The sequence below is a fragment of the Puma concolor genome, chromosome A3, assembly GCF_028749965.1.
Source record: "Puma concolor isolate L17-30 chromosome A3, mPumCon1.1.hap2, whole genome shotgun sequence".
In the NCBI taxonomy this organism is placed as follows: Eukaryota; Metazoa; Chordata; class Mammalia; order Carnivora; family Felidae; genus Puma; species Puma concolor.
The window spans coordinates 19,432,188-19,458,499 of record NC_141669.1 but is presented as its reverse complement, the minus strand read 5'-3'; the positions used below and the strand labels follow the sequence as shown (position 1 = coordinate 19,458,499).

The window sequence follows — 26,312 nt, the reverse complement described above, 5'->3', positions numbered from 1 at the left end:
GTCAGCACAGAGCCCGATACGGGGCTCAAACTCATGAGCCATGAGATTATGACCAGCCAAAAGCAAGAGTCAGATGTTTTAACCAACTGAGCCACCCAGGCACCCCCCGCCCCACTTCTAGTATATTTTTAATTTCAGCTATTAAGTTCTCCATCTCTCATTGGTTCTTTTTTTTGTGTTTTCTCTCTTTGTTGAGGGTCTCATTGAGGTCCTTGACTCTTTTCTCAAGTCCATTGAGTCTCTTTATGACCATTACTTTAAATTCTTTATCAGGCATATTACTCATCCCTGGTTTGTTTAGTTCTCTTGCTGTGAGTTTGTCCTGTTCTTTCGTCTGGTACATAGTCTTCTGTCTCCTTATTTTGTCTGACTCTGTGTGTCTGTTTCTATGTGTTAAGGTCAACTATGTCTCCTGCTCTTGAAAGTAGTGGCCTTATGAAGATGAAGTCCTGTAGTGCTCTGCAGCACAATGTCCCCTGTTCACTAGAACCTGGCACTTCAGGGATGTCTCCTGTGTGTGTTGTATGTGCCCTGCTGTTGTGGCTGAGCTGTGTTTGCCTTCACTCCAGTCATCTACAGTAGCTCTATCTGTTGTGGACAGGGTTTGGCCCCTGTGTTGTTAGTGGGCCAGTCTGAGGCCATCTTGGGCTTAAGTTGAGTCAGACCAGTCATTTGCCAGAGCTTCGAAGCACTGTACTGTAGGGCTTTCTCCCTGTGTTGTCCCCCGAGAAGCTTTCACTGGTGGGCGGGGCCTGTAGTCAGACCAGATTTCTGCCCCCAGCCCACTGCTGGGGCCGAAATGGAACTGGTATGTGTGGTTTTCTTCCCCTCTCCCTGGGGCAGGAATCACTTTGGGGTGGTGCTGACCCTTCTTGGGGCTGCTTGCACACTACCGTGTTTGGGCACCACTTTGGATGGATTCCTATTGAGGCCAGGGTCAACCTGAGGGGTGGGTCCACAGGAGAACACAAGGGTGGGCCCCTGGTGTTGGTAAGCTAGATGGAGAATATTTTCAATGTGCTGATTCCCACAGGTGTTCGTGTATCCAGGCTTGGGGGGCAATGGAGAGAAATGGTCCCACCGGCTCCTTTGCCCTTGGAGAAGTCTCCCAAAGATCCCTGTCCCTCCAACACACATTCTGAAATTAGTAAATAAATCTCCTTCCTATATATTCCAGGAGTTTTTCAAACTGCTGTTTCTATGCTGTTTCTCAGTGGGGCTGTTTGTTGTGCTGTCTCTATAAGCGTGGGGACTCAGTTTCCTATCACCCTCTGGCTCCCTCAGAGCCATGCCCGCTGATTTTTACAGTTCCAAGTGTTAAGCCCCACTGATTGTAAGAACTCTCAAACTTCATCCCCTCTGGTTTTCAAAACCCAATTTTATGGGGATTCATCCTCCGAGTGAGGGTCCCCTGTGCCTGGGATGCCTGAGGTGGAGTTTGCTTCTGGCCCTTTTCTTTGCCCACAGCATCCCTACCTCCCAAGGACAGTCCTGTAGGTCAGTTTTGGCTCCCGACCAAGTCTCTGCCCTTGTAGCTCTTTTCAGTGTGGCTTCTTCTCTACATTTTTCTATGGAGACTCTGTTCTGCCAGTCTTCCTGTTGTTTTCTGGGTTATTCACACTGGTATGGGTGTTATCTAGTTGTTTATGTGGGGCGGGGTGAGTAGGATCCTCCTACTCTGCCATCTTCCCCAACATCTAGCTGAATTTTATTTTTTTTTTAATTTTTTTTAACATTTATTTATTTTTAGACAGAGAGAGACACAGCATGAATGGGGGAGGGGCAGAGAGAGAGGGAGACACAGAATCGGAAGCAGGCTCCAGGCTCTGAGCCATCAGCCCAGAGCCTGACACAGGGCTCGAACTCGTGGACCACGAGATCGTGACCTGAGCTGAAGTTGGACGCTCAACCGACTGAGCCACCCAGGGGCCCCTCTAGCTGAATTTTAAAATCCAATCTAGAGTTTTATTTTAACTGACAGATTTAAGCAATTTACTCTTATTGGAATAATGGAATACTCCTATTTATAGCTATCTTATTATATATTTTTTATTTACCATGAATTTTTTTCTTATTGTTGTTCTGCCTATACATCTATTGCTTTGATCAAATGTACTTCCTTTCTTTCCCTTTACTGGTTTGGAGGTTATGGTTTCAATGTCTATTCTTTGAGTAGTTACCTTTGCATTTCTAACATATGTGTTTGTCTCCACAAAGTCTAAATTTCATATTTATCTTACTTCTTCTAATCAGTGCAGGTGGGATGCTTTATCTGTAAGGATTCTCCCCTATTTCTCATGTTACTGCTTTTTTGTGTTTAAAAAAGTTAGTTTTAGGTAAATTTAAAATCCACCTTGAATTTATACTCTTTTTTTTTTTTTTAATTTTTTTTTTTAACGTTTATTTATTTTTGAGACAGAGAGAGACAGAGCATGAATGGGGGAGGGTCAGAGAGAGGGAGACACAGAATCTGAAACAGGCTCCAGGCTCTGAGCTGTCAGCACAGAGCCCGACGCGGGGCTCGAACTCACGGAGTGTGAGATCGTGACCTGAGCCGAAGTCGGCCGCTTAACCGACTGAGCCACCCAGGCGCCCCTATACTCTTTTTTAAGTAAGCTCCATGTCCAGTGTGGAGCTCAAAACAGGGCTTGAACTCACAACCCAGAGATCAAGAGTCGGATGCTCAACCGACTGAGCCATCCAGACACCCCCCCACCATGTTGAATATATACCCACTATCAGGTATATTGTTATTTTAGATCATCAATGATTATTTTGAGTCTTCACGTATTTACTAGTATTTTCACTCACCCTTCCCTCCCTCCCTCTCTTCTTCCTTCCTGTCCTCTGTTCCTTCCTTCCTTCCTTCCTTCCTTCCTTCCTTCCTTGCTTCCTTCCTTCCTCTCCACCACTCCTTACTCTTTTTTCCTTCTTATTCAATTTCCTTCTTCCAAAAACACACCTCTTTATAGTTCCTTTAGTCAACGTATTAGTAGTAAATGCTTTCAAACTTTGCCTAAAAATGTCTTTGTCTTCCTTACCCACAAAAGGTAGTATAATTAGAATTCTGATTTGACAGTTATTTTTGCTCAGTACCCCCTGTTGTTGTGTGGAGATGTGTACAGTCAGTCTGATTGCCCTTCCTGTGTAGTTATTCTGCTTTTTATTTCTCTTTTTTTTTAATTTTAATTTATTTATTTTGGGAGAGAGAGAGTGCAGGCAAGCAAGTCAGAGAGAGAAGGAAAGAGAGAATCCCAAGCAGGCTCCATGCTGCCAGCACAAAACCTGACACAGGGCTCGATCCCACAGAACCTTGAGATCATGACCTGAGCCCAATCAAGAGTTGGACACTTGGGGCGCCTGGGTGGCGCAGTCGGTTGGGCGTCCGACTTTGGCCAGGTCACGATCTTGCGGTCCGTGAGTTCGAGCCCTGCATCGGGCTCTGGGCTGATGGCTCAGAGCCTGGAGCCTGTTTCCAATTCTGTGTCTCCCTCTCTCTCTGCCCCTCCCCCATTCGTGCTCTGTCTCTCTCTGTCCCAAAAATAAATAAACATTGAAAAAAAAAAATTTAAAAAAAAAAAAAAAAAAAAAGAGTTGGACACTTAACTGACTGAGCTACCCAGGCACCCCTCTTTCTAACTGTTCTAATCATTTTTTTTTTCTCCTTGGTGTTTTGCAGTTTAGGTATGGATTTATTTTTATTTTTTTCCCTAATCAGGAGTCATTTTTCCTTCTGAGTATGTGGAGGTCTATCTTTCATCAGTTCTAGGAAATCTCAACCATTATAATCTCTATATTACTTCTCTCCATTTTTTCTGTTCTCCCCTCCTGGACTCCCATTAGATGTATGTTGGACATTGTCATTCTGTCCTCTATTCTCCTAATCTCCATTTTATGTTTTCCATCTTTTTGTCTTTCTAAGCTGCATTCCTTTTTTTTTTTTTTTTAAGAGAGAGACAGAGTGTGAGTGGGGGAGGAGTAGAGAGAGAGGGAGACACAGAATCTGAAGCAGGCTCCAGGCTCTGAGCTGTCAGCACAGAGCCTGGCACGGGGCTCGAATCCACAAACGGCAAGATCATGACCTGAGCCGAAGTCAGATGCTTAACCAACTGAGCCACCCAGGCGCCCGTAGGCTGCATTAATTTCTACATCTGTCTTCAGATTTACTAATCCTTTCCTCAGATATGTTTGAACAGCTATGTGTTATTATTTCCATAAGATTTGCCATTTTTATTAGTTTCTTTTTCAAATTTTTTTTAACGTTTATTTATTTTTGAGACAGAGAGAGACAGAGCATGAACAGGGGAGGAGCAGAGAGAGAGGGAGACACAGAATCCAAAACAGGCTCCAGGCTCTGAGCTGCTAGCACAGAGCCCGACGTGGGGCTCAAACTCACGGACCGTGAGATCATGACCTGAGCCGAAGTCGGACGCTCAACCAACCAAGCCACCCAGGCGCCCCTAGTTTCGTTTTCAAATCTGCCTATTCTTTTTTATAGACTCTGTGGTTTCAACCCTTCAATATGTCTTGAGTTATTTTTTAAATAGACATATTTTTACTTTTTTTTTTTTTTTTTTTTTAGATTTTGTTCTGTTACCTTATGTTCTTGGGTTGTTGTTTTTTTTTGTTTTTTTTGTTTTTTTTTTTTTTTCAAGATTTTAAGTCATCTCTATATCCAATGTGGGGCTCAAACTCACAACCCTGAGATCAAAAGTCACATGCTCTGCCAAGCAAGCCAACTGGGTGCCCCTCTTGGGGTCCTTTCTAATCATCATTTTTTATTTATGGTGGATCATTCCTTATTTCTTGTAATTTTTTATGTTGAGCTCATCTTTAGTGACACTTGGCTTTTACGTGGAAATCCTGTGACACCAAGGTTGTGAGGGAGACCCTCTGGACAGTTGTACATTTTCTTTGGCCAAGCACCCTAAGGGTATCACCAACCAGGGACCAACTTTTCTGGTAATCCATCAGTTGTAGAATCCTTGAACTCCAAATTTATGAGACGCGAGCCCAGCAATTCGAATGTTCTCTGCCCAGCGGAGACTAAAAGGTCTCCTGTCCTCTCTTTTCTGGCAGAAGGAGTGTTTTCCCGTTTACCCTGTAGTCTTCAGGCTCCTGCCAGAGCCTCCTCTCATCGGCCAAACGTGGGCAGAGGCCAAGTGAAGTAGGAGCTTACATAAGCAGGCTGTGGGGTTGACCTCCCTGCAGTCCAGAGCAGAGGAAAGGTGACAAACAGGTCTGGGACCAACCCAGTAGTCCACCATTTGGCAAATATTTCCTGGCTCCCGTGGTCAAAACACTGTGCTGAGTCTGATGTAGAACTGTGTGAGACACAGCCGCTGACCTCCAGTGGGAGTGACAGCCATACTAACACTACAGAGATGAACTATGATGCAGGTGACCTCGTGGGAAGTGTTAAATACAGACTCAGACTACCCCGGAAACACAAAAGAGAGGCGGTCTGGGGGTAGGTGGGACAGGGCATAGGAAGGTTTCCCCCAAGTAGGATCGCGTGAGCTGCACCTCGAAGGGTAAGATGGCTGTGTGTGGAGAAGCAGGCCACGGACAGTGTGCACAGCGTGTCCAGCACCTCTTGAGGACTGAACCCAGGCCAGGGTGGCCAAAAGGTGGGCTGCATGGTCAGAGGTGAGGCTACAAATGGAGGCCGTGGGTGGATTATGGAGACTCTGAAGCCCTGTGCTGCTGAGCTAGGACTTCATTCTGCAAATAGCAGAAGCCACTAAAACATTGTTCGGGAAGGAACGTAATAAAAAATCAGTGGCTGGCTTGAGCTGTTCAATAGAAATGAAATGAAAGTCCCAAATGCAGCCCAGATGGAATCTAAGATTTCCCAAAGGCCACATTTTAAAAAGTAAAACATGAAATTAAAACTTGAATAATTCTTTGGGTCAGCTCAGCGTTATGCAAAATACTGCCATTTAATATGTAATCAACGTAAGAATTTTTAGTGCATTATTTTACATTCTGGATTTTTTTATATTAGGTCTTTGAGATCTGGTGCGTAGTTTACACTTAGAGCACTTCTCTGTTTGGAGCAGCCACCACAGTTCAAATGCTCAATAGCCACGTGTTGCTAATGGCTACCATGTTGTACAGTGTGGGGAGGATGGCAAGGGGTCAAAAGGAAAGGGTCAGTTAAGGATGCTGGCTTCAGGAAGAAACAGGACTTCCTCATCCCCTGACACAGGAAGGAAGTACAGGGATGAGTGAGCAGGGAGATGAAAGGCAGGAAGTGAAAGGGCCACCACCTTTCTTTCTTTTCCTGACATAAGAGGTAAGAACATCTGAAAGTGAGAATCAGGGTCACGTTGAAAACTTGAAGAGAACAGAAGTTTAAGAACCACTGTAACGAAATGCAAAGGGGTCGGTCAGAGGTGGAGTATAAGGATTGTCCTCACATCCACCCTGATGGAGCTAATGTCATGCATGTTCTCACCTTAGAAATGATAAAATATCTGGGACTTTTCCTATTATTCCGAGGTACAGAACAGTTAGAGAGGCCGATGCTTGTGGGTTTTAATGTAAATCAGTGTTTCCCCAAGTGCGATGGACCTATCCCTGTGATATACTACGTGATGGCACACGAAATAGTACCTTCGGAGACTTATTTTTTTCTAATGGTTATATTTATTTTAGTGAGTATTAGAAGACACGTAACCAGTACATAAAACCCATGGTTGCCCAAATATGTAACTCAAACATGAGTAAATTTATTTAAAAGTATGACATAAAAGTAGAGACAGAATGTGGATGTGGCAGAATGTCAGTGACTGGAATTTGTAGAACCCTAGTGCCTAGTGCGAGGGTGGGGTAACCTTAGAAACTGCGCCGATGGCTTCCATCAGAGTCCGCTCGTTCCTCTGCCCGGTGACCCCGGCTCACATCATGAGAGCCACTTGCCACGAGGTGCCCAGCCATTGCCTCCAGCCTCCTGGCTACACACAACCTAGTCAGACAGGTGTCTATATTAGCCGCCTGGGCTCAGAACACTTAGCTTTCCTGCAGTGCTCTCCCGCAGAACAGAATAAAATACAATCCCCAGAAAAGCTCGATAATTTTGAACATGACAGTGGCACCATAACGTCTTCTTGCCTTATTCTATTTTTGTTTTACTGTGAGAATAATTTTTTTAAGCTGTTGGCAACATGCACAGAAAATAGACCAGTCGTCTTCATGAGAACTCTTAGTCCAAATCTATACAAAACACATAAAAACTCAAAGGTAAGCAGAGGGGGGGGCGCCTGGGTGGCTCAGTCGGTTGAGCGTCCGACTTCGGCTCAGGTCACGATCTCACGGCTCACGGGTTCGAGCTCCGAGGCTGCTTCGGATCCTCTGTCTCCCTCTCTGCCCTCCCCACTCACATGCTTTGCCTCTCTCTCTCTCTCTCTTTTTCTCTCTCAAAAATAAATAAACATTAAAAAAAATGAAAAAACAAATTCAAAGGTAAACCCCCTTGAAATACCCAGTCTGCTCCTTGCATTCTCCGCCTCTGTGGCTTTGTTTCTGTGTTGCCAGCGAGGTGCCTCTGTGTCTGTGCCGACCCTGCCCCGCCTACGAAGGCTGGGGCCAGGTTCACCTGACACCTGCTGCCTCAGGGTCATCCGCGCCTCGCTGGGCTTTCTCTCTCCCTCATTTGTAGCTTGCTAGGTGCCTATCTGCTTTTTCTTTTTGCCGGAGGAGGGGCTACCTGAGATATTTCCCCTCCCGCTGTGCAAAGAAGCAAGCCCTCAGCTTCTTACGAAGCGATTCTGGAATTATGTTACTTCGCAGTCCTGACATTCAGTTCGGCTCCCATGTGCCTGTAAATTGACCCGAAGTGAATGCAGTGCCGCCCACCCTGATGCAAGGTTGCTAGGGACTTCCCTCAAAGTCTCACTTAACGTCTGTGGTGTCCCAAAACCACTTCTCTGTTCTGGTGAGTTAAGGCAGTGGTCTTGTTGGGAACTGCTGGGTCCTGGGAATTTCAGGTTTCCTAACCTTAACGCTGCATTTTGAGAAAACAAATGTGTCTCATTTTTCTAACAGTAGCTCACAGTGGGAAATATATTCTGCATCCCCACATTCATACCTAACTAAAAGTGTTCACTTTCAGTGCTTATGAGAGCTGTGCACAAGGTAATTTGTGTTTATTTGTGTGTTTGTCTCAATGCTAGGCCTGACCCACACTTTTAAAAACGAAATGAACATCAGGACCCACCGATAGCTCATAGCCTGCAATTTGGAAAACGCTGGTCTTAAGCATATGATTCATTGAATCATTTCAGTATCTTTGAAAACGGCCTGAGGTGATGAGGACCGCATAGATGTTCACAAGTTCATCGCAGTTCTGAACTCTCTGAGGCCATTTCTAAAAAGTCCTAAATCGGTCATTCATTTGGGAAAGAAGTCAGGACCACGTTGAGATGTTACAGGCGGTGCCGATTTGCTGCCCTGGTTGAGCGGCAGGTGGTCAGGCCGGCTTTCCGCAGGTGCGCGGCTCTGCACAAGTTGGAAAAGCCGTGCGTGGCTTTTTCGAGGCACCATTTGCAAACCCAGCACATCTGGTAAATGTCTGTTCCCTACCAAGAAGACTCAGATACTGTTTTGAAACTCTACCCTGTCTTTCCGTAGGGTGTGCTGATCTCCAAAGCCTGGACACCATGCAGCCAGTTGAGAGGAAGAGGCAGGGCTATATTCACGAGCTGATTCAGACCGAAGAGCGGTACGTGGACGACCTTCAGCTCGTCGTGGAGGTGAGGGCTGTGCCCGCGGAGGGGGGCGGGCCTTGGCCTCAGAGTCAGGCATCACCTTTGATGTGGGAATTCACGAGTAGAGTAGCGAGTAGTGACAGGAGCTCTCACACCCTCAGAACACTTTGTGGCTCTGGGAGGGTGCCCGAAGAGCCCAAGTGCACTCCTTCCCCCAGACGAGGCCATTCAGGTTGGAGAGAACAAGAGACGCCTCAGCTGCATGTTGGGAGAGGCCCCATCGAGGAAGGGGAAGGACGAGGGTAGAGCCGGTCGGAAGGCACTGAAGCAAACTTCATCTCCCTCACGTTTTTGCCTGTTTGCTCTGCTCTTCTGACACCAGCCGTGTTCATAGACTTTGATGTTTCCAAAGGGACTGTGAAACAGTGTCAGTGTTCATCTAACGTTTGTATCGCTTTGGAAAACCGAAAGGACCACGTGGTAAAATATTTCCCAGTTGTGATGTCCTTGCCGTTTGTGCCTATTAATGTTGCCAGTGACCTGTAGGCCAGTAACAGGTGTTGGAGTAGCACTCTGAAAGGATTTGTGTTTGAGTACACACAGTGAGACTGTATACTTATACTCTTGTTTCCATGGCACTTAGTTCTCACTCAGTGTGTCAGGGCCCTCAGATGAGAAACCCAGTAAATAAACAAGGCACCTGAAGAGAGCACGTGTCCCCACACAGGCCCAGCAGGTGCACCGTGATGCCTGGCCGTGACCTCGCTAGTGGCACGGAGCATCCTTCTGCATCTGCACCCCAGCAAGGCCCTCCCCTGATTCGTTTCCACCCGACATGCCAGCGGGGACCTGCAGACCCGCATACGTGTTCTCACGTGGACACTGCACCGCACGTCTCAGTTGCTAACTTCTCTCAGTTGAGAAGTCCCCCGCAAGGCTCTGAGCTCCTGACAGCAGGGGCGTGTACCCCACATCCTGCATCCCCAAAACTTCACCTGGCCCTTTGCAGGCCTTCCCGTCAGTACTAAATGAACTATGTATGTTTATCTCCCCGCTTCTCTGGCCAGGAAAGACGGCCTAGAAGAAAAGCCCGTCTTTATTACTAACCCCTACGAGTATCAGCCCTGCTGCTGGTCAGATCCCAGTCCCGAGAGGCTGAATGGGTATGGAACTACCTTTCTGACCCCAGCACAGAGGGGACCGGGGCCACATGCTTGCCCCACTGAGACTTGTCACTTAACCACTTGGGCCTTGGTCATTCCCACTCTGCCCACCTTACCTTGCCTGAGGGGCAAGAGGTCATGTCAGGGTCAGGGATTTAGGGCAAAAGCACTGTTCCCAGGCGGGGTGTTCTCGTTGCCATTCCCACGGAGGTTCCCAGAGCTCCCAACCGCCTTCCTCGTCTGCTTATCTCCCTGAGCAGGTAAATGGAATGAATAAAAAAGTAACATATATTCAGCAGTGGATGAAAGAAGAGACCACCAGATGCCTTCCTTGTCCTTCAGGAGCCCCTCAGAGCAGATCCACCACCTCTCCAGGGCTCGCTCCCACGGGAGGGTCCTGACATCTTCAGTCTGATTTTGGAACTATAGAGATTTAGAGATGCCCAGTTCATGGCACTGTTATCTGAATTCTTCGAATCTGTGTTCAACTCAACTCAGTAAATAAACATTAATTCAAAACCTACCATATGCAGAAAGCACTGTGCTGGAGAAGAGAGAGGAGAGAGAACTCCTACCCTCAAGGAGTTCACGGTCATGTGGAGAGACAGACAGACAGCTGCAGAACACTGAGGTGGGGGCCGGGAGAGGGATAACCACCCTCTGCCACAAAGGAGAGTCGGGAAGGACCCTCCCAGTTAGGCTCTAGCCAAGGCTAGAAGGACAAGGATGAGCTTTCTGTGCCCAGAAGAGGACATGGAAGCAGGAAGGCCTGTGCTGGGGAATTACGATCCTGCAAGCAGTTGCGGTGGCTGGAGTGTCAAGTTCTTGAGGCCCAAGCTGGGAGGGTGGGCAGGGGGCAGGTCGCACAGCCCTGGTGAACCTCAAGAAAGAGCCTGCATCTTCTCACAGGCCACTGAACGATTTTAATAGACTGACCTGTTGTGTGTATCTTGGAAAGATCACACACAAGAAGGGTTGTCTCAGATAACTTCACAGTTTCCTTAAGGCTTTTAAAGTCATTCCCTAGGAATCCTAGTTCTTTATGGAAACCTGGATTTCTAACCAAAAAGACTGGGGTTTTGGTTCTGGCTCCTCCGTGTTCTAGGTTTGTGACCTTGAGCAGATCACTCTCCCAGCCTTTATTCCTGAGTGCCCCGGGAATAATCATAGCTGATTCAGCTTGACCTGTGTCATCTGTGAAGTTCATTCAGAACCCATGCACACACAGGCATGTGCACACATATACGTATCAGCACTTTGTAAATCCTTCAGTGTTCCACAGTGCAGATGTACGGCATTATCATTTCCCCTTCAGTCAGCCAGCCTCTGAAATCCATGTCTGCTTGGTGGTCAGTCTCGGGCATTGTATAAGTCGTCACTGTTTCTTTTGCTGAACTTCTCACAGCTTCACAACCTCTGAGGCACCCATGTGACAGTTTCCTCAGTTCTGCAGCTTTTACAGGGTGTAGATGCTTTATGCACATGGTTTTATTTAACTTTCCTGATCTCTCTTGCAGATAGATAGCCTCTTCTCTTATTGATGAGGCTACTGGACTCAGTCCTTAGAATTAGCCCTAATAAGGGGCACCTGGGGTCAGTCAGTGGCGCATGCAGCTCCTGAGTTGTGAGTTCAAGCCCCACTTTGGGGTGGAGCCTACAGAAAGAAAGAGAGAGGAAGGAAGGAAGGAAGGGAGGGAGGGAGGGAGGAAGGAAGGAAGGAAGGAAGGAAGGAAGGAAGGAAGGAAGGAAGGAAGGAAGGATGAATTAGCCTAATAAGAACCCAAATAGCAAACAGTAGGGAAATTATGCAATTTAAATTTTAGCAATCCTAAGTAGGCTTATTTAAAAACATCATGATCTTAAAAAAACAAAAACAAGGGGCGCCTGGGTGGCGCAGTCGGTTAAGCGTCCGACTTCAGCCAGGTCACGATCTCGCGGTCCGTGAGTTCGAGCCCCGCGTCAGGCTCTGGGCTGATGGCTCAGAGCCTGGAGCCTGTTTCCGATTCTGTGTCTTCCTCTCTCTCTGCCCCTCCCCCGTTCATGCTCTGTCTGTCTCTGTCCCAAAAATAAATAAACGTTGAAAAAAAAAAATTTAAAAAAACAAAAAAACAAAAACATCATGATCATATTAGTTTCACTCTGTGAAGATACTGTTTGAGTTAGACCACTGTATATGCACACCTAAGACAACTTCTTTCTTTTAGGTTTTGAATTTAGGTTTTTCTACAGTAGGGAAATTATACAATTTAAAATTTAGCAATCCTAAGTAGGCTTATTTTAAAACATCATGATCGAAAAAATAAAAACATCATGATTGTATTAGTTTCACTGTGAAGATACTGTTTGATTTAGACCACTGTATATGCACACCTAAGATAACTTTTATGTTTTGAATTTAGGTTTTTCAGAAACGGATGGTGGAGTCGGGCTTTCTCAGTGAAGGAGAAATGGCCTTGATCTTTGTAAACTGGAAAGAACTCATCATGTCTAACACAAAGCTACTCAAGTGAGTTGTGCGCACCGGCCTGCCAGCCCCCAGGACTGACACTTTCACACGTAACTCCCTGCAGGGCTATTTAGTTAGCAAAGTTACTTTGAACTGTCTTCTCCCTCAAGCTTTTACTTTATTATCATTTTACAACATGCCCTGTAACTGTAAAATACATAATTTCTGAAGTCGAGAAATATAACAAAGAAAATACTTTGATTAAACAATGAAAAAATGAAATCATAATATAAACAATATATTATCATATGATTTCAAAATATACTTGACTGTACCGGGTAGAGTAGGAGAGAAGCTGTAGCCCATGGCCTGGACATTACTGGCTGGTCTGACATTCTCCTAAGTCCCCTTGGGGTGATTTCCCATCCCTGAAGCCTGTGAGGACAGACTCCTTGGTGGGCGGGATCAGCAGTCCCAGTTGTCCTGTGTCTCCGCCCTCATGGAGGCACCCAGCTCAGCAGCTCTCCTGGGGACAGTGCTCACCTCCACCTCCACAACTGGGCTCCTGCTCCCTTTTTTCCCTACAGAGTGTAGAAAATTCCTTTCTTCTTGGTTTAGCTGAGAACAAGTTAGAATTTTTCTAAAGGAACTTTGCTAAGAAATGAAGGAATCCAAAACAATTCCGAGGACCTGGAAACACCCAAGTGTATAGACTTCATTTTCTTACTCTTCTTTGCCAACATTTTGCCCAGGTTGGCTTGCCAGCAGAACATAGGCGCAAGCTGCCTCCTCCTCCTGACTCTTCCCTCACAGTGCCAGGTTTGTCGGTAACTCACTAGGGATCATTACCATTGTTCCCGTGATAGTCATCCTTTATTTACCAACCACATTCACAGTGAGAGTGTGTTGTTTGCAGGGCCTTGCGGGTACGGAAGAAGACCGGGGGAGAGAAGATGCCCGTGCAGATGATTGGGGACATCCTGGCAGCCGAGCTGTCCCACATGCAGGCTTATATCCGGTTCTGTAGCTGTCAGCTTAATGGAGCAGCTCTGTTACAGCAGAAGACCGACGAAGACACGGATTTCAAGGAATTTTTAAAGGTAACTCCGTTCTGGAATCATGAGCAGGCCAGCCCCGTTCCGAGCTGGAGACAGAGATGTGCAGCTGCACAGTCAGGACTCCACATGGGAAAGGGCATCCCACCAGTTTCCAAAGGAAACACCAACACGGCAGAGAATTTTCTGAGTGCTTGTGTTACCTTCCGTGTTGAATTGGTGTTTCTTGGCACTGGGGCCATAATTTTGCCCATCTATTAGTAGTGTCATTTAAGCCTGTTTACTTAAATCAGCTATTTTATACACCAAAATTTTCCAGAATGTCACTTTATTAATTTTGTAAATTGTATTTATTCTATATCCATCTTATGCCACCAAGGGTATAAAATAGCCTACTCAAATATATAAAATGCAGCAAGACAAGATGACATGACGTAAGTGGACGAATACAGTGGGACGAAAGGATAGGAGAGGACTAGGGCAGCTTCATAAACGCACATGTGGGACCCTGTCCTGTGCTCCAAAGTGCACCGAGATGTCCACACAGCGTCCAGAAACCAATGAGAGGAGGAGGACATGATTGGTTCCATGATGCCATGTTATAAACTAAAACCAAACACTTGGTAAGGAAAAGTAATGCTAGCACGACACTCAGAGAACACAGTGTAATAACGCATGAACAACACCCTGTGAGTGATCCAGCCACACGTTTCGCATGGCTGCTTGTTGTCATAGAGTGTCATGTGTGAGAACATCTCCCTGGCGTCGTTCGGTAACAGAAACTATTACTACACATGTGACGGTGGCAAGGGAAATGAAAGTAAAATCTGTTTTCTAGCTTTTTTACATATCATCTTCTTTTTTTGGTTTCTGAAATAGTGCCTGTCGGGATCTGTTATACAGCCACAGTGCCTTAAGGGAGAATGCATAATTTTAATGTCTTCATTATCCAAAAAGAACGGAAACATAATTAAGCATAAAATATAAGATGTTTAGGCAGAGGATAAAAATTCCAACAAGAAAATGGAGTAAGTAATAAAGATAAAAGCACAAATGATATCAATATATCTAAGAACAGGTATGTTGAAAAGAATAAAATATAACTGTGGTAAATCTAATAGAAAAACAGAAAAACACAAGTAAAAGGAACAGACATGAAAATATTTCTTAAAGTAAAAGAGTATATAAGCCAAAAATATGTGCTAATAAATGTCAAAACATTGACAAAATTTGTAGTTTTCTATTACAATTTGAAAACTGCTTCAGTAAGAATAGAAAATCTGAAGATACTATTAGCCAAGGATAAAACTGAGTAGCTTACCCCCAAAAGAGGAGCTAGGTGCACTTGATGGACTTGATGGTGAATTCTTTCTAACTATAAAGGAATAGATTATTCCATACTATACAAACTATTACAGATCATAGAAAAAAAACAGAAATCCACCTAATTCATTGTTTAAACCAAAAGAGTTCCTGACCCCAAGGCCTGTTTTCATATTTGTATTTAATTACAAAAATGAGGGGCAGCTAGGTGTCTCAGTCGGCTAAGCATCCAACTCTTGGGTTCGGCTCAGGTCATGATCTCACGGTTCATCAGTTTGAGCCCCGAATCAGGCTCGTTGCTGTCATTACAGAGCCTGCTTTGGATTTTCTGTCCCCCTTTCTCTCTGCCCCTCCCTCACTGTGTGCACTCTCTGTCTCTCTCAAAAATAAAACATTTTTAAAAAGAATTTAAAGTACTTTTTAGCACAGAGACCAGCACATAATAAGCAATAAATGCTAATTATATTTACCTTCCTTATGATGATCTTAGGGATGCAAAAATGATTCAATATAAGTAAGGCACTGAGGACCGACTCTTCAATTGGTGATAAGGGTGGGTGGCACAGGGTTGCTTAGAAATGAACTAGAAGAGGGGCGCCTGGGTGGCTCAGTCAGTTAAGCATCTGACTCTTGACTTCGGCTCAGGTCATGATCTCACAGTTCATGAGATTGAGCCCCACGTTGAGTTCTGTGCTGACAGTGTGGAATCTGCCTGGGATTCTTTCCCTCTCTTTTTGCCCCTTCCCCTCTCACCCACATGTGTTTTCTCTCTCTCTCTCTCAAAATAGACATTTAACAAAGTAAAAAATAAGTGAACTAGAGACAACATACAAGGGAACCAAAACCACAGACACAAACACTGGTCAGAATAAGATAAATGTGGGATTGTGAATGCATGCAAATGTTTTAAAATAGTAGAGGGGCATCTGGGTGGCTCAGTTGGTTGAGCATCCGACTCTTGATTTCAGCTTAGGTCATGATACAGGCTCGTGGGATCGAGCCCTGCATCAGGGGGGCTCTGCTTAGGAATCTCTCTCTCTCCCTCTGTCCCCCTCCCCTACTTGTATGCTCTATCTCTCTCTCTCTTTCTAAAATAAAAATGAATGAATGAATAAATTAATAAATAATAATAATAGTAGAATTAAAAATATGATGTTTAGGGGAGCTTGGCTGGCTTAGTCAGTGGAACATGCAACTCTTAATCAGGGTTGTGAATTCAGGCCCCATGTTGAGTGTAGAGATTACTTAAAGATAAAATCTTTAAAAAAAAATTTTTTTTTTAATTTTATAAACATCTTAGAAAAAATGTTTATTTTGGAGAGAGAGAGAGAGAGAGACAGAGCATGAGTTGGGGAGCAGCAGAGAGAGAGGGAGACACAGAATCCGAAGCAAGCTCCAGGCTCTGAGCTGTCAGCACAGAGCCTGATATGGGCCTCGACCCCACGGACTGCAAGATCATGACCTGAGCTGAAGTTGGCTGCTTAACCTACTGAGCCACCCAGGTGCCCCAAAAATAAAATCTTTAAAAACAAATTGGACACTTACCTTCTAAGTAATTTTTTTAAATTTCCCAAATAGTAATAACAATAGGAATGTAAATAAGGTATCAGTGCCATCACAACTATAACAGTAGAAAGAATAAAAAGTTTATAGTTTAATAATAAAAGGCATTGCGTTGATTACATTAACAACAAAATCTAGCAATAATCTGTGTGCTAAATGTTACTTTTTAAAAAGTCTCAGAAAATACAGAAAAAGCATGAAGATGCTTGCTGTAGCAACATATATAGATATATCCAAAAACAAAAGGAGGGGGCAGTTTTAATATCCCATAGTGGGAAACAAATAGGCAAATTATAGTAACTGTGCTTTTCAGTTATTAAAAATGGTCATCAAAAAAAAAAAAGTCATCCAAGAGTACTAGCTACTCTATTCAAGTACTGTGTTAATAAAAGGAGTAGAGGCAAATAAGATGTGGTCCTTTGTCTCCTGGAGATAACAGTCTTCAAGATCATGGAGACATCTCAAACGGGGTACCACTACCTGTCTTCCCCAGTCCAGATGTGGTGTCCTGATAAAGGTGGCCACGGATGATGGCAGGGGCTCCAGAAAGGTCACTGAACATGAGGGAAAGCGTCAAGGAAGGGGGAGAGCCTGGCCAAGAGGAGTCATAATCTGAGTCTACATAAATGAGTATGAATTAGCCAAGTGAAGAAAGAACAGAAGGGACTTAGCAAAGGCTAATGCATTCATTACCTGGCACATCATAGGTGCTCAATAAATGGTAGTGATTGTTTCTAATAAAGCAGGGACAGCAGGCAGGCAGAGGCAGGGGAAATCACGAGCCGTTTAGAAGGCAGAGTTGAAGGTGACTCCTAGGTGTGTGGCAGGGAGGGGGGTGGTGCAGAATGGTGCTACCAACTCAGGGATGCAGGTGGAAGAGAAGCTTTCATGAAGGAAGATGAAGACTTTGGGGTGTACTGAGGTATTGAGGTGCCTGTAGGAGGTCCAGGTAGGAAGGAGAGTAACTCGGCCAGTATGGAGCTCTAGGGAGGGTCCGGGTGGTGCCCTGGGACTCAACTGCTGGGGGTCTTTGGGCAGCACCTACAGTTAAAAGCAGGTAGAGAAGAAGAAAGAAGTGAGGATTGGGAAGGAGTGGACTGGGAAGACAGCCGTCAATTGTTCTGGAAGCAAAGGAGGGCATGATGGCACAGGCTGCCAAGTCCACGTAAGAAAGAAAGAGCTGAAAAGCATCTGCTGGGTTCACCAACTGAAGGGAGATACCCCTGCTGTTAATCTGATATATATTATTTTGAATCCTGAGTTTTTAAAAGAAATTAGAAATCTAAAAGATGGTCAAAGTCAAGAGTACAGTCGGTGTTTCTTTTGTTCTCGTTGAAGCTTTGATTTCCTCATGAGCCTGTCCGTTATTTGCAGAAGCTGGCATCTGACCCTCGATGTAAAGGAATGCCCCTTTCCAGCTTCCTGCTGAAGCCCATGCAGAGAATCACCCGCTACCCTCTGCTCATCAGAAGTGTGAGTGCCCCAGCTGGGACAGAGGAGCCAGACCCCTTGAGGTCCACAGGGGCCGTAGTCAGGGAGCCAGCCCTGGCACATGGGTGATGGACCAGGCACCGTGTGTGCATGCACCCAGACGCACATGTGTGTGGGCACGCACACGAACACGCACATACAATCTGGATTAGGCAAAGAAAAGCCATCCAGTGTCGCTTAGGTAACCTGTCCTCTTCCCCCCCCCACCCCCCCCCAGGAAACTCCCTTGGGTCTCTCAAAGTCATGAATGTGTTTTTCTAAACAGGGCAAGTGCCCTGTAGGTCTGCATCTGTGGAGCCTGTCGTGAGCCCATATGGAGTCCACTATTGGCACAACCTTCCGCTCCAGTCTTTCTGCTGAGATCTAAATTCATCCACCAGCTCAACACCTTTCCCTAGATGTCTCAGGAGTCCCCAGCTCACTGTGTCCTACCCTGAGCTCATCACCATCCCCTTGCTGTTCCCCACTTCAACTTGGCTAACTAAACAGTCCTAAGATACCATCCATCTTTTAGCATAAGCGATGTGGGCCTCTTGAGCCAATATGCCTTCTAAGGAGAAGGTGTACTTTACAAAGGATTTTTCCACAAATTATCACTGATACAATTTTAATCATCTTACAAAGAAAAGCAGTAGAAATAATATAAGACCGTTACTTTTATTGATTATCCCTTGACCATTGATCTCTAAGCCATGTTAACTCATTATGGACCTTATGTTACAGAGCTTATGTTTGTTATGATACAAAACTGACCCATTCATACATAATAACCCACAGTCCCTTACCTGAAATACTTTGAAGCAGATGTATTTTTAGAATTCAGAATTTAATTCAAAAATGGCATATTACATGATACCCCAACAAAGCCTGGGCATCACCTATAGCCAAACACAGTAATATTTCTACAGTGAAATACATGAATAATTACTTTTAAGTAGAATAAACAGATACATCTCTTCAGTTTAGGTCAGGTTTTGCCACCAAATGAATATTGAAGAAAAGCTTTAGGCTTTCAGGGCTTTTTCCCATTTTGGAGTTGTAAACAAAAGATGGTGGCCCCAGGTGGCCAGAGTCCAGACAGGAGCCATCTGCTGATGGGACTGCTAACTTCCAGAGGGACACGACACGGTTGTATGCCAGCCTCTATTCTTTTACATTTGTCACATTAGTTTGAAGTCACTTTAGAATCAACAGTATGTTTTCCTACAAGCTGATGACATGATTTTATTCTATTTTTCCTATAGCAGAGGATTCATTGCTTTTTTCAGATTTATAAAAATGATCAGTGACCCCAAAAATGTTATAAGCCATTGCTATTCAGCAAGTTAATACACTTATGAAAGCTGCAGCCAGGTTATGTGGTGGGTTCACCCTAAAGGCAATGGCTTAAATGACTGGGGGCAGGGAGGGAGCCACGTGTGGTAACGTATGTACCAAGACCAAGCCAGAGCCACTGGCCACCCACAGGTTTCAGGGCACTTGATCCACGTAGCAATTGGCACTGAGTCAACCTGGCTCCCCAAGAACTCTGGGGCTATCCACTTGTTAAGGGCGAACAATCGTCTTACTGTCGTATACCCAGCGCCCAGCACATACAGCAGGCAGTAGGACTTCTGGGTGCAAGACACTCTACTTCCCACATGACGGAACCGCTCTTTTCCAGATTCTGGAGAACACCCTGGAGAGTCATGTGGACCATTCCTCCCTAAAGCTGGCTCTTGAGCGGGCAGAGGAGCTTTGTTCCCAAGTTAATGAAGGAGTTCGGGAAAAAGAAAACTCAGACCGACTCGAGTGGATCCAGGCACACGTTCAGTGTGAAGGTCTTGCAGAGGTGAGGCCTGTGGTGTTGAGCTGGGTGCCACTAGGCAGGCTCTGGGTGGGGAACCCAGTTCAAGCCTTCCCCTAGTGTGGACAGGATATGCCTCAGTCCAGCCCATGTGCACTCAGTGTCCTGCCCCTTCTTGGGCTGTCATTTTCCTTTCTTAGAAGGGAAATGTGATATTTTTGTTTTGAGTTCTTTGAATTCAGCCAGTAGAATCCATATTCTGTGGGTAGAAGTCATCACTTTCCCATATCAGTTTGGACTCTGAAGGAAAATCAGTGCACCCTCAGATCCAGGGCACGGGCCTCTCATGGAGCTCTGGGATGGTTTGTGCTGGGACTCACAAAGTGACAATTTCTTTTTAAGCAACTTATTTTCAACTCCCTCACCAACTGCCTGGGGCCCCGGAAGCTTCTGCACAGTGGGAAACTATACAAGACCAAGAGCAACAAGGAACTACACGGATTCCTCTTCAATGACTTTCTGCTTCTTACCTACATGGTCAAGCAGTTTGCTGTTTCCTCAGGTTCTGAGAAGCTTTTCAGCTCTAAGTCCAATGCCCAATTCAAAATGTATAAAACGGTAAGTGTCACATTCCTGGCCGTGGCATCAGGAGCATAACAAGGTGTGTCCTTCTCCTGGAGGACCTCCTTCCAGGATCCTTTCCTGTCCTCATGGGACACTCTTTGCCTGTCTCCAGATGGGTCACTCCTCCTCTGTCATTTCCCAGGGAAGAAGCCCCAGCGTGTCTGGGTCCTCACTGTCCTCTAACAGCTGGATTCCAGCTTTGGATTCTGGCTTCCTCCCTGGCAGATGTGATATGATCCCTCCTCTGTCCACACTCAGCAGCAGGTCTCTCTGTAAAACTGAGACAAGGTGCTAAGTGTAGGTACATGGAGGAGACACCCTGTCACATGAGCAGTCATAGACACTGGGAGCTCCTGTTCTCAGTTCAGTGACATCTCATCTGCCCAAGATGTTTTCTTCCACAAAAGTAAAAGACTCAAGAAGCTAGACCCTTCTCTCCTCCTCAAAAAGGCTCTTCAGGACAGACAGAACTCTCCCTAGATGTAGGTGGGTGGAGGGTTCTGGCACATTTCACACTCTGTGTTTTGGCCCTCTTTCAGCCCATTTTCCTGAATGAAGTCCTGGTGAAACTGCCCACAGACCCTTCCAGCGATGAGCCTGTCTTCCACATTTCTCACATTGACCGGGTCTACACCCTCCGAACAGACAACATTAACGAGAGGTCAGTCTTGACCACGTGTGACCTGCCTTGAAGCCTGGACGTCTCCCTTCCATAAACGCACCTCCAGTCCGTGCTCAGTCCTACTAATTCTGTATCCTCGAGCTCTCCTAACCAGTGCCCTCCACCCTGGTCCCACTGGTCAGCCTTGGTTTAGATATGCTGGGTTACTGCAACCGCCTCTATATGTGTCCCTGCTTCCAGTCTCTCCTCAGGATCTTCCAAAATGGGAGAGCCAGCACCTTGCTTCCTTAAATCCCTTCTGCAGCAGTCCGGGCTCCTTCACCTGATTTCTGAGGCCCTCTTTGTGTGTCTCAGCCTCAGTCCCATCCCTCTACTGCACAGGACCTGTACTCCAGCCAGAATGTCTTCCTTCTGCTCTTTGCCTGGCCAGCCCTGCATCCTCTACAGGATAGCTCAGCACCTGTGTGATGGCAAACCAGGGGATGCTCCTCCCCTCTGTGCATGTGGTTCTTGGTGTTCTTTGTACGGTAGAATGTCGCTCTGTCGTGCCAAATTGCCACTGATGTGGCAAATTGCATCTTCTATTTCTGTGTGCCTGCATCTTGCAAGTGCCTGGTGTCTTATAAACCGTGAGTAACTCTAGAAATTCTCAGCTTCAAAGTCAGTTAGCAAACAAGTCTTTCAGTTAAACTAATATTAGGTCTATGATGGGAAACTTGTCAAAGCCAAGGTTAACAAAGGAGTAAAGAACAAATGCAGAGCTCTGGGGCTCCTGGCTGAACCTGGGAGGTACTCAGGAAAGCCACCCAATGGCTGTGCTCTGCTTCTCCTCCAGGACTGCTTGGGTCCAGAAGATCAAGGCGGCATCTGAGCAGTACATTGACACGGAAAAGAAGAAACGGGAGAAGGCTTATCAAGGTAGTTGGTGGTGCCCTAGAGAGCCTCCAGGGCTCCCAGGGGAGGGGGAGGGAGAGGGTCCCACCCTCTGGACACAAGCTGCTGCTCCTGCAGGGTGGGACTGCACAGAGACAGCCTAAAGGAGCAGACTTGCTATGGGATCCGACAGCAGGACCTGCTTGGTGGCTCCTGCCCTTGGGGCCTCCCCGAGCCCCCTGCCCACTACACAGACGGGGTCACCCAGGCCAGCCCCGGGACCTCCCTTCTGTCTGTGGTGAAGGAAGAGGGTCCTTTTGCACAACCAAGCCCACTTCTGCGTGGTCCGTTTTGCTTCACCCAACTTCACTTCTCTGGCCTGTTTCCCCGTCAGCTCTGCTCCTCCTCTCCCACCCCGGCCTCTGCTCCGGCCCTCCTCCACATCCATCCGTCCTCCCTCCCTTGACACCAGGTCCTGGACCTCGAGGCCCTCCTCCTCATCACCGGCCCTTCACCCCGCCTGCAGTTCTCATTCTGTTCAGAGGGCTCCCTCGCTCGACACCAGTGACCTGACCCACCGCTTGACTCACTTTGCCCCCTGCACCCGATGGCAGGAAGTCAAGGCTCCTCCTCCCCCTTGTACCTGGAGCTCCACCCAAGCCCAAGCCTGTCTGTCCCTCTCCTCCCTCAGTTTCATGAAAATCATGCTGGGCTGCTTCCCCGAGCCCACGCTCCAGACACACTTCGACTTCTCCCCGCCACCAGCCAGGCTTCACACCATGGCATCTCCTGAGAAGCTCTGCGGACGGCAGTACTGTCCTCACCACCCAGACCGGAAGCGTGCCCTCAGCCCTCCTGCTTCTCTAGTCAGAGGCCAGGTCCTATCCCATTCTCTTCCCGTGTCCTGGGCCTTTCCCAGTGGCACAGACCCTCCAGTCTCCACTTAGGCATGAGGCCCCCATCACCATCCCCTTCATTCCTGGAGCATTCTTTTTACAGGGCTGACTCTCCTTGCTGAAGCATCTTCCCCATTGCCTCCCAAATTAAGAACAAATTCTTACCCCAGACTCAGGGCCAATCCCCAGTATCATCTGTTCCCCAGCCCCGTTTCCTCTCTCTGCTTCGCCTGTACCACTGCCTGATTGAACAAACCACCTCTGAGCCCCCCTGCCTGTCCCCCCCCCCACCCCCAGGCCTTCCCTGTTCGGTCCTCCCTCTTCTGTTCCTGGCTGCTAGAGCTGCAGCTCTTTGTATGTTTTTTTATTCAGGTTTCCCTTATTTTGTTATATACTCCTGAAAGGTATGTGTAAATTGGCTTTTGCTGATTGAATCTTGTTTTAATGGTACTTCAAAAGCTTGCTATTAAAAAAATCAACGACTGAATGATTCGGAAAGCATATAATGATCTCTTAATTGGTAAAGATAAAAATCAAGAGTTTTTGTTAGTTTTGCTTAATATCAATATCTGTACATATTGTTATGCATTTTCTATGTGTTCTTTAGACATTTATTGATTACTTACTCTGTGCCAAGCCCTATGCTAGTCTTAACCGGACCTTCAAAGATGAATAAGGGGAACTTATTTGTCTTTAAGGGAAACTGAGTGTAGGTGCCGCACTGGAGAGGTTGGCACAAACAAGGTTGGGGGGCTTCTCATAAGTTCTACTTGCCCTAAGTTTTAAAAAATCAATAGGTCACTAAGCAGCCTTTTTAAACCCCTGAGGGCAACACCTGCTTAACTACTTCATATTTACCAATCTGAGTTCACAGACCCATTTCCCTCCATATGAAAAGAGTTTTGAGTCCATCCTCAAATAGAATAAGGTCTTGAGTGAAACTGCTTTATAAGCTGAAGTGTTTACATGTAATTGGAATGATGTGGGTGGCAAATTGACTTTGGTACCTGCTAGTTAATTTTTTACCTTGCCACTCCTAGGTTCTGTGACATGGGCAGGTTATGGGCTTTTCTAAGCCTCAGTTCTCCCACATATGGATATGGCAGTTATAAAGAGCTACCATACAGCATAATTGTACAATTTACAATAATAAAACTTTTGTAGAGGTCTAGCACATGCCTAACACAAAGTAAGTATCCAATAAATGTTAGCTGCTTTTAAGTGCTGAATGGATATATTTTTTTTAATTAATATTACCATTTGCTAGGCAATTGAGTGTTTATTAATATAAGGCTGAATAAACTACGCACTCTGCAGCGGCCTCTCCTGGCAGAGGAGATGGATAGGACACGGAATTTCAGAACCAGCAGGCTGCAGGATGCTCATAAGTCGAGGATGATGGATGCGCAGAGTGGGGCAGAGAAGGGGGAGTGACATGTGAGATTGGATGCACATCTTCAAGGCTGGGTGGGATGCAGACAAGCAGAGGTGGTGGACAGGTATTCCAGCGGGTGCCATGGCCTGGGCAAAGGCACACAGCAGCCAGATGCTGGTCTGCCAGGCCCAGTGCAGTGGCAGGTGACACTGGGGAGTGTCAGGATTGGTTAGAAGGACAGACTATACTCACAGCTCAGTGTCCTCCGTGCATTCCGTGCACGTCCTTCGATCTCAGAGAAGAAATTGACGTCACTTGTCTTCTTTTGTAGCTCGCTCTCAAAAGACTTCAGGCATTGGGCGTCTGATGGTGCACATCATCGAAGCTACAGAATTAAAAGCCTGTAAACCGAATGGTAAATGCTTCTTTCATTCAACAGATGTGGTAACTGCCCTATTCTTTGCTGATGACTCTTCTGTACATTGAATAACGGGATGCTTTTTAAAAAGCAGTGTTTCCAGTGCCACTAAAATGGTTATTGTACCAATAGTATCCTCACTGTCTCTTCCCAATAAGTACCGGTGCCCCTTTCTTCAGTGCTTCTGAGTAGAAATTGCACGAACACTTGTCCAGGCTCATGGGGAGCATTTGGGGCACTGGAGCCCACAAGGCAGATCTGGGCCCTCAGACAGTGCCCCTGCTGTCGTGGTTTACAGAGAAGCATCCATTTGGATCCTGCTTCTGCTCAAGGAAGGTCCTATTGTCATTTATTTTACGTACACATGTCACATGTGTCTTTGGTTTGTTTTTGTTCAGGAAAGAGCAATCCATACTGTGAAATCAGCATGGGCTCCCAGAGCTATACCACCAGAACCCTCCAGGACACACTCAATCCCAAGTGGAACTTTAACTGCCAGTTCTTTATTAAGGACCTTTACCAAGATGTGCTGTGTCTCACCATGTTTGACAGAGACCAGTTTTCACCAGATGGTAAAGTATAACTCGACCAGGGAGGAATTTGAATACTCCAGAATTTAGGGTCTAGATCCAGGGTACTTGGCTTTATTTTTCCCTGTGATACCTATGGGAAATGACACAGGCCCATGGGCACCTGCAGCTCGTGTGGGAAGTGGGTCAGGGGTCTTCTCAGGGGGAAAGGGTGGTCTCCGGCATGTGTCAGTCATGGACCCCAGTCACTCCCTACGTACACAACAGAGACATTGCTCCCAGCACCTACTGAATGGGTGAGACATGCTCTGCCTGAAGGAACTTGGATTCCAAGAAGGCAGTTTCCCTCCCACGGACCTCTCCCTGGGCATGCATCCATGTAGTTATCAGACAGCCACCAACCAAAGGAAATTAACTGTTCTGGACTTGAAAGTCTTATGAATGTTTTCAGACACTCCTCCTTATAAAGAAGTAGCTTTGACTCTCACATGTCTATTCTCCAGATTTCCTGGGTCGCACTGAAGTTCCAGTGGCAAAAATTCGCACAGAACAGGAAAGCAAAGGCCCCACAACCCGCCGACTCCTGCTGCACGAGGTCCCCACCGGGGAGGTCTGGGTCCGCTTTGACCTGCAGCTTTTTGAGCAAAAAACTCTCCTGTAGGGGCCTCAGGGATCTGCCCAAAAGGCTGGGGCTAGAGACGGACGGTGCTGCCCCTAGGCTAAAGGAGCATCACAAGGCTTCATCCATTGCAGGCCACGCGTGCCAGGTCCGGCCCTCTATTTTATTGCACACTAAATAGCTAGCAATCTATGCAAACATGATCTTTCCTAGAAATAAACCAAACCCACAGCACAGTGCCTTGTATTAGTGTTAACATGTTTGGCTGTGTTTAGATGCCAAGGTTTCCATTTTCAGGGCTATAAAAAGTATTATGTGGAAATGAGGCATCGGAACAGCAGACGTTACCACTTGGTTGAATGTGTCCAGTGTGGGTGGTTTTGGTGATGCTGTAACCATTCCACGCCATGTGACCTCTGCGGGGTCACAGCCACTCAGGAGGCAAAGGATCGGGAAGAAACGCTGCAGCCTCAGTGCGGGAACAGCCTGATACTGAAGTAGGTCTACTCGTGCACTGAATGAAAACAGAAACTTGATCATTTTATTCCTGACTAGATTTTATCATCTCTGCTCAGACAATATAGTTTGAAATCTAAAGGGGAAAGCTTGATTTACTTTAAATACTGTGAACTCTAATGATGTGGAAAATATTTTTCAACTTTAATTTTCTGAAGTATAAATTATTTATGTAAATTCCTTGTTTTTGCATATTTCATAGGACATGCATCTTTAAGCTTTATCATTGCCAATATGTACAGAAAGAGAATAAAAATATAAGTTTATGAATGTAACTTCTTTCAAAGCTTGACTGATTTAC

General features: G+C 46.1%; 1 protein-coding gene across 2 annotated transcripts in view; it reads left to right on the top strand.

Annotated features, from left to right (window-relative positions):
- ITSN2 (intersectin 2) overlaps positions 1-26,286 on the top strand; it is a 148,119-nt gene extending 121,833 nt beyond the window's left edge. For both annotated transcript variants that reach the window (XM_086700127.1, XM_025927237.2), the window contains 11 exons: positions 8,635-8,756; positions 12,274-12,380; positions 13,237-13,420; positions 17,636-17,734; positions 19,416-19,583; positions 19,941-20,156; positions 20,702-20,823; positions 21,620-21,702; positions 24,260-24,343; positions 24,745-24,918; positions 25,380-26,286. In XM_086700127.1, the coding sequence (XP_086556253.1) occupies positions 8,635-8,756; positions 12,274-12,380; positions 13,237-13,420; positions 17,636-17,734; positions 19,416-19,583; positions 19,941-20,156; positions 20,702-20,823; positions 21,620-21,702; positions 24,260-24,343; positions 24,745-24,918; positions 25,380-25,537 (1,517 nt within the window). In that variant the 3' untranslated portion in view covers positions 25,538-26,286. The remainder of the gene's footprint in view (positions 1-8,634; positions 8,757-12,273; positions 12,381-13,236; positions 13,421-17,635; positions 17,735-19,415; positions 19,584-19,940; positions 20,157-20,701; positions 20,824-21,619; positions 21,703-24,259; positions 24,344-24,744; positions 24,919-25,379) is intronic.
- Positions 26,287-26,312: the final 26 nt, after the last annotated feature.